At 40.7% G+C, this 8,166-nt stretch overlaps 1 protein-coding gene across 3 annotated transcripts in view; it reads left to right on the top strand.

Annotated features, from left to right (window-relative positions):
* Positions 1–8,166, top strand: part of ankrd28a (ankyrin repeat domain 28a) — a 19,285-nt gene that overhangs the window by 6,627 nt on the left and 4,492 nt on the right. For all 3 annotated transcript variants that reach the window (XM_014026084.1, XM_014026083.1, XM_014026082.1), the window contains 20 exons: positions 970–1,053; positions 1,743–1,821; positions 2,685–2,755; positions 3,208–3,408; positions 4,021–4,108; positions 4,210–4,352; positions 4,655–4,762; positions 4,837–4,941; positions 5,342–5,420; positions 5,614–5,728; positions 5,857–5,939; positions 6,020–6,083; positions 6,221–6,289; positions 6,368–6,508; positions 6,581–6,692; positions 6,778–6,804; positions 7,060–7,134; positions 7,349–7,550; positions 7,644–7,731; positions 7,828–7,945. In XM_014026084.1, coding sequence (XP_013881538.1) covers positions 970–1,053; positions 1,743–1,821; positions 2,685–2,755; positions 3,208–3,408; positions 4,021–4,108; positions 4,210–4,352; positions 4,655–4,762; positions 4,837–4,941; positions 5,342–5,420; positions 5,614–5,728; positions 5,857–5,939; positions 6,020–6,083; positions 6,221–6,289; positions 6,368–6,508; positions 6,581–6,692; positions 6,778–6,804; positions 7,060–7,134; positions 7,349–7,550; positions 7,644–7,731; positions 7,828–7,945 — 2,052 coding nt within the window. The remainder of the gene's footprint in view (positions 1–969; positions 1,054–1,742; positions 1,822–2,684; positions 2,756–3,207; positions 3,409–4,020; positions 4,109–4,209; positions 4,353–4,654; positions 4,763–4,836; positions 4,942–5,341; positions 5,421–5,613; positions 5,729–5,856; positions 5,940–6,019; positions 6,084–6,220; positions 6,290–6,367; positions 6,509–6,580; positions 6,693–6,777; positions 6,805–7,059; positions 7,135–7,348; positions 7,551–7,643; positions 7,732–7,827; positions 7,946–8,166) is intronic.

Here is an 8,166-nt window from a genome sequence, read left to right on the forward strand (position 1 = left end):
TTTCTATATTGTCTCAGTCTATTCAAAATGGATAACAGTTACAATATATTTTAAACAATCATTTGTTTCCCAACATATTTATTCATGCAGTGAAGCTAAGAGTTTTACAGGCAAATATCCATTTATAATTGTAGTTTAAAGTAACAAATTACCCATGCATGTGGTGTTTTTTGTTTACATTCTGTTGAAGTAATTTTAAAATGTGTTAGAGATTTAAGACTACTTTTAAAATGCAATAATTGCATTTTTAAGATAAAGTTAAACTACAAAAGAGAAGGCAAATGTTCAGTTTTAGTTTTATTTGTAACTCCAGTATTTAAAGATTAGAAATGTTTTTACTTAAGACTAGTAACATCAAACTAAATTCCAGAACAACCACTGTATTTTATAACCAGTGTTTATAGTTAAATTAGCCTAAAATAGTTTTACTTCCTTTATTTTATTTCAATAAGTCTTTATTTTTTCCACTGACATGTTTTAAAGGAGTCTTAACAACTATTTTACTCATTCCTCGTATTACCAGGCAGTACTGATCTCAGACCAGGTATTTATATTTCGACACAAGAACACAGTAAAAACCAAAGTAATACTGAGTGATGTGTGTTCAGAGTGTTTATCAAGAACTTGCACATTTTCTCCAGAATCTTCTGAGTTAATAAAATGATTATCTTTCTATGTTAAACACATTTTGCTTATGTGTTACGTGGCAGAGTTCAGCTTTAACCCCATCACAGACCAGCTCAAACATTTCTGTGCATAATGCATACGTGCTGCATCCTGCAGCTCCAGCTTTGACAAACAAAGAGGTGATATACAGCCATGTGTGGCCTGTGGCTCCATCCCAGCCTGGGATTAGAGCCTCTGAGTGGGAACTGTCCCATCTGTAACTCTCATAATTATGACTGATTGCTGTCTTCATAAAGAAAAGATGGCCTTTTAATTCAAATATGTTTTTATGTGTCTCTGAAGCCATCTCTGCTAAGAGCTATCTTTAATGTGGACCCAGATGAAGTTCGCTCTCTTATATTCAAGAAAGAGGATGTCAACATTCAGGTAATTCAAACTTTTCTTGCTTTGTGTTTCTCAGTGTTTTATTGGTTGTTCTGATGGCATCCTTTTGCTTTTGTCATGTATCACTCGTGCACAGCATGGCTCATAAGCAACAAGAAGCACATTGAGTTAAGATGACTGGTTGTGTTCTGGTTGATCTTATTCAGGCAGAACACACGAGCAGATTTATTACTCCAGCTTCTCAAATGTTAAAGKGCATAAACTTTAACCCTAACCCCTGACTTGCCTTTTCTCCCTTCATGCAAACATCTTCTGAGCYTCTACCTCATTCTGTTCCATCCATTGTTCTTCGCTGTGCTTCTGTATCTCCGTGGGTCAGTATTGCTGGGGTCATCACACCGAGTCTCCCTGGAGTCAGCAGCACTGGCCCAGGCTTCTTGCAGTCACATGACATTTGTTTATAGCCCCACTTTGCTGATTGCTCACTGCTGTGCTGAAACAGAGAGGTGAGGGTGATGCAGCAGGGTGTGCTGACGTGATGGAGTGAAATGAAGACTAAAACTGAGGAGACTAAAGATGTTTGTCTCCGTAAGGCTCTGCTCTCGTGTTTCCTGTGGTCTGCAGCAGTAAATCCTATAGATTTTGCTCTCATGATGAACGATGTGTGTTGGTACAAAAACAAAGGAGGGTCATGTTTTAAGTTGTCACTTTGTGTCGTAATGTCCTCACAGGACAACGAGAAGCGAACGCCGCTTCATGCTGCAGCATACCTGGGAGACGCTGAGATTATTGAGCTGCTCATCCTTTCAGGTAAACAGTTCTAGCTCGAATCAATCAATGCACCTCAGCTATCAATTTACAATTTATATCTTTCACCTTTTGTTTTTTTTACGTATCGCCCTGAATTATGTTGAATATATTTTTAAACTGATGAGTTTTATTTTTGGGTCTAATTAGATTTTGGAGTCAATCAAATTCAACAGAGCTAAGTGACCTTAGCATACACAGGAATGYCTGTACCTCAATGATTTTTAGATAAATTGTGTTACAGTTTGCTGCAGCAGCAGCTGAGAGTCATTCCCAACACATATTCTAAGCATTAAGTAATATAATATTTTTCTTTATGTTCACTATGGTCACTTCTGCAACCTGCTCGTCACCAGTTGGTGACGWTTTTTTACTCATCAGTTATTTAATCTGGGTATGTTGATGCTCTTAAAAAGCTCATAACGAAGAGGGGCTTAAAGTGGCRTAACACATGAGTAGGTCGGAGTGATTGCGTATGTTCATGTGTGAGAAAGTGTTGAGTGTCTTTTAGTGCTTGGAAGAGTGAGCAACAGGTGCATCCTCTGGGCTATTTTAACATCCAAGCTACGCCGAAAATGGTTAGAAAAAAGTTGGTGTGTTCCAGGCACTGTCGACTTACCTTTGCCTGTAAGTCATGTGTAAATCTTTGCAGATGTAATTTATATTTGTATAAATGTTGTTTCTTTTAGTTTTGTATCTGTGTTTGTCTTTAATAAATTTTTAGACCAGTAAGGATTTCTGGGTATTTGAAAGTCGGGTTTTTCAGACACAGATAGAAGCCATAAATAAAATGAAATGAATGAGAAAGTGTCTGGTGTTGTTGACACGTCTGATTTTATTTGATCTTTTCTCCTATTTTATTCTAGGAGCTCGAGTTAATGCCAAAGATAACAAGTGGTTGACTCCTCTTCACCGAGCTGTGGCTTCCTGTAGTGAGGTAACGTGCTTTATTTATTTATTTTTTGTTATTCCCTTTTTGAGACAAGATACAAAATGTGGAAATGTCCCATGTTTTACTTTGAGCTTCATGCTTTAGAGAAGTCATCATTTATTTAAAAAAAATCATCTCTTTTTCTAATCCTATTAGATTATAAAGCACACTCAGATATTAAAATGAGTGGGATCTTTTGTAGTATTTTTAATAAACCATCAACATCTGTTCATGTATTGTTCTTCCTGGGCATTGTGCCCAAACTAACAGAGCCACTCATGTTTCTTTTACTTTCTTAGGTCTATTTTCAGCACGACGGCTCTCTAAGAATAGCAAAACAATTCTAGGCACCCATGTAGCCACCTGCAAACCCTGGCATGGGCTTTGTTAGAGCAAGTAGGACTGTTCTGCAGTGAACTCTGTCTGCAAACTCTAACCCATGCTTACTTTCTGTTCAGGATGCAGTGGCAGTGTTATTAAAGCACAGTGCGGACGTAAACGCTCGGGACAAAAACTGGCAGACGCCGCTGCACGTAGCAGCAAGCAACAAGGCCGTTCGCTGTGCCGAGGCTTTGGCCCCACTTCTAAGCAACGTSAACGTATCTGACCGGGCGGGACGCACCGCCCTGCACCACGCTGCCTTCAGTGGACATGTAGAGGTTGGTTCATTCTTCTTAAATGCACAGATGGACAAAACACACTTTTTTTTTCATTCTAAAAAATCGTGAAGATTGGACATTTTAACATTATTTAATACTGAAGTACAAAAGCACCAAAATGCAGTTTTTAAGCAGGCAAAATATAGATTTGACAACAAAATGGATGTCAGCTGTCGTTCATTCTGTCGTACATGAGCTTTCTTCCTGAAAACTGTTTTATTTTATTTTTTTCAGAGCAGAGTTGCTCTTTGCATAAAAACAGCACGAGCTTATATTTCTGGTTTGTGATTTGTAAAATAAAGACCTAAGGCTTCACTAGGTGCACCTTTTATACTCAAATCCAACACTGTCTTCAAATTATCAACTGATCTCAGGATCACCCAGAACAGTGTTAACTTGAACTGTTTTAAAAGTTATTTCCTTTCCTCTAACGTTTTATCACTGTGTTTCTGGTGTTAAACTAGATTTGTTTAACATAATCTCAAACAGTCAGGTCAGTACAGAGCTGATAATAATTATGTAACAGAAAGTATAAATATTCAGGATTTCCTAACTTGGCTGAAAGAGGATTTTGTGCATCAGTGCTCCTTTAATTCAAGTGATCAATGTTAGATGGTGAAGTTGCTGCTGTCCAGAGGGGCCAACATTAATGCATTTGACAAGAAGGATAGGAGAGCCATCCACTGGGCAGCCTACATGGGTGAGGTTGCTTTAATATAGAATCGTATCGATGGAAGAAAATATTCACTTATTTGGATGAGGCAGTTTGTCTTAATTAAAATTTTCTTTATTTTGAATCAGGTCATCTGGAAGTTGTGAAGTTACTGGTTGCCAGTGGAGCAGAGATCGACTGTAAGGACAAGAAGGCCTACACACCGCTTCATGCAGCCGCCTCCAGTGGGATGAGCAGCACAGTCCACTACCTGCTAACCCTGGGTGTCCATGTCAGTACTGACAACAYGTACAGAACAAACTGATCTGAGACACACCTCAGAAAAGGGTGAAAGAGGGGCTTGTGGAGTGACAATAAGGAGGAATTCAGACCAAAGCATTGCAGTTCCTCTTTATATAGACCCCAATGAATGATTTAAATGTTAAAAAGCATTTAAATACAGGATATGTCTCCTTAAAAATGAACTGCATGTTTTTTTAACTTAGATAATGTAAGAACTTAACTAAATTTCATATATAAACACATTTTAATGTGTTTTTCAAAGAAAAAATGAGGTTATTCCTCTCTGCGCAGGTGAATGAGGTTAATGCCTATGGGAACACACCTCTCCATTTAGCTTGTTATAACGGACAAGACGTGGTGGTGGGTGAGCTCATCGAAGCAGGAGCCAACATCAACCAAGTGAGTTCATCACTAATTGTCCACGGCCGCTTTGATGCACGTTTGTTTCTAATTTATTTGGTTTCTCTCTTGAGGTGAATGAGAGGGGTTTTTCTCCTCTTCACTTTGCCTCTTCCTCACGCCAAGGTGCGCTGTGCCAGGAGTTGCTGTTGGCCCATGGAGCACACATCAACTTGAAGGTGTGGCTTAAATTCACCTGAGAAGCAGAGATTGATTTCGGGGATGGTGTAAAAAAAACAAAAACACCTTTCATCGTGTCTCAGCTGTTATGAATCTGGATCTCAGGATTTATCTGACAGCTGACATCAGTTTGTTTAACACTTTGGTGGGTGTGATGGAAACTGATATTAGGCTTTCCACAGCCTCAAGATGCAAGACCATATGGACTTTAGAGGGGAGGGAGGGACTCCCTGAGGCAGCAAGCTGCTCGGGGATTATGTTTGTCCACAAGGGGGTCTATCTTTAATATTTGTTCATGTTAAAATTCTGACTGTTATTTACATTTGATCAGCTTTTGACTTACAAATAATAATTGTTTTTGTTTTTTTACGATCTCCTCTGTCTGATCTGTTCGTTCAGAGTAAGGATGGGAAGACGCCCCTTCATATGGCAGCTACACATGGGAGGTTCTCCTGCTCCCAGACCCTCATTCAGAACGGTGTGACCCCCTCCTTTTCCAGAGTGCTTTCTGTTGCATGGTTTGATTTAAGTTTGGATATTAGAGAACGGGCTGTGCTCTGCACGTTCCATTGAAAGCTTTTTAGATTTTAGAATTCTCATGCTTTTTGTAGAAATAATATTTTGTTTATATATTTGTGTGTGTGTGTGTGTGTGTGTGTGTGTGTGTGCAGGAGCTGACATCGACTGTGAAGATAAAAGCAGAAACACTGCCCTTCACATTGCTGCCCGCTACGGCCACGAGCTCATCATCACAGCACTCATCAAACACGGAGCCAACACTGTCAAGTCAGTGACATTTAACCGCCTGTGTGTTTTCTCTCTTTTCATGAAATATATAAATAAATAGTTAACGTGTTTTTAAAGCTCTCAGTCGTAACCTTGCAGCCTGTAACGGCTTGTCTTTGCCTTTAAAGGAGAGGCATTCATGGGATGTTGCCGCTACACCTGGCAGCTCTCAGCGGCTTCGCAGATTGTTGCAGGAAGCTGCTGTCCTCAGGTACATTCACGCTGACACCAGGTTTCCTGTGGACACAGCTGCTTGACATCTAAATTGACGTTGATTGAATTTTTGTGCAGGGTTTGTCATAGACACCCCTGATGACTTTGGAAGGACCTGTCTTCATGCTGCTGCAGCTGGAGGGTGAGTGTTTGCTTTTATTGTGTTGCACACTGTCATTTTATGATCATATTTCTCGCTTTGTGTTCTGAAATATTTTGACTCTTAATTAAAACACGACACTCTAGTGTTTTTGTTTTCAACATTTGCTCTCCAAACAGGAACCTGGAGTGTCTGAACTTGCTGTTAAACATAGGAGCCGACTTTAACAGGAAGGATAACTTTGGGAGGTGAGCTCAAAGGTCAAAAACTGTAATAACTGCAGCTGTTTGAACAGCAGTCTTTAACAGAAGCTGTTTTTCTTCCAGGGCTCCACTGCACTATGCATCCGCCAACTGTAACTACCAGTGTGTGTTTGCATTGGTGGGCTCCGGGGCAAGTGTTAATGAGTTGGACCAGAGAGGCTGCAGTCCCTTACACTACGCTGCTGCAGCCGACACAGACGGAAAGTGAGTTCCTCTTTATTTCAGACTTACTTTGGTGTTAAAAGAAAGACAAACAGAGTACGTTTTGGTTGTCAGATGTGTGGAGTACCTGTTGAGGAACGATGCTGATCCAGGAGTGAGAGACAAACAGGGTTACAGTGCAGTGCACTAYGCCTCGGCCTACGGACGCATGCTCTGCCTGGAGCTGGTGAGTTCAGCTTTTACACTCTATGATTCTGTTTTTAATTATCTGCTAACAAGTGTCCCAAAATCTCCAAAACTGTTTCTTTCAGATTGCAAGTGTGCGACCTCTTGACGTGGTAAGAAATTTTAGTAAACCTTTTAGCTTCTGCAGTTAGTAGCTCTTTCTGTTGGATTGTAATAGTGAAGCTACAATGTCCCTGTTTGCTAATATTAGCATGAATACTTTTTTAATCTGCTGCGCACCTGCTCTTCATCGCCTGAACCAAATTTAAAGCTCTTGGAGCAGTGGCTGTGGTTTAATGTCTTAATGGAGCCAATGGCCCCGTGCAAAAATCTTGATCCAACATGGGTACTGTGTGTCTTTGTTTCAGCTACTGGAGACCTCAGGGACAGACATCCTGAGAGACTCAGAGAGCCAGGCCTCACTCAGTCCACTCCACCTGGCGGTGAGTTTGAAGATCTGAACGCCTGCTTTTATTTGACTTTTTGTTCCTCACGTTCAGGATGTAACTGTTTCATATTCGATTGGATTTTACCATCATTTAACCCTTTATGACCATCAGTGTTCCTTAGGAAAAAATGCCTGGTTGATAATTTTTTTAAATTAATTTTTCCCCGGGTTAAAAGAAGGTTTGTTTTACATGGTTTTTGTTTATCCAGGCTTACCACGGACACTGTGGAGCATTAGAGGTCCTCTTGTCGTCCCTGTTGGATGTAGACGTGCGCAGCCCAGACGGACGCACCCCCCTCAGCCTGGCGTGCTCAAGGGGGCATCAGGAATGTGCGTCCCTGCTGCTGCATCACAGCGCCTCYCCAATGGCCCGTGACTATATCCACAAAAAGACGGCTTTACACGCTGCAGGTGCGTGCCCAACCAAGGGCAGTGGCATTTTTGAACGCGTAGACGTGCAATTCTACAGAAAAAAACACTAACTCAGGCGTTTGTCTGCTGCAGCTATGAATGGCCACCCAGAGTGCCTTCACCTGCTTCTGAGCCACAACAACCAACACATCAACGTGGACGCACAAGACTCCAACGGACAGTGAGTGTGTGCTGTAGAGTTGATTTTAATGTGKAAATATATCTGAGTGATATTATCAGAAACATAAATCCATCTTTGGGTCGTATTTGTGCTCAGGACTCCTCTGATGCTGGCAGTGCTGAGCGGACACACAGAGTGTGTGTACTCTTTGCTCAGTCAGGGAGCCTGTGTGGAGACTCAGGACCGCTGGGGCCGGACAGCGCTGCACCGCGGGGTGAGATTAACCCTTTCACCAACATCACAGTTTAAAGTAATCTATTGATAACATGTGACCCATCACATCAAAACGAGTATTAAGTCTAAAAATGGTATATGGAGAAATAGGTAAATATAGTATTTTGATTAAAACACTTAGAAAAATTGCATTTTGTCAAAATATAACAAATAGATACCTTATCAATGTTTCCTTTGAACAAACTATCTGAAATATAATCA

The sequence above is a fragment of the Austrofundulus limnaeus genome, unplaced genomic scaffold, assembly GCF_001266775.1.
Source record: "Austrofundulus limnaeus strain Quisiro unplaced genomic scaffold, Austrofundulus_limnaeus-1.0 Scaffold524, whole genome shotgun sequence".
Taxonomy (NCBI): Eukaryota; Metazoa; Chordata; class Actinopteri; order Cyprinodontiformes; family Rivulidae; genus Austrofundulus; species Austrofundulus limnaeus.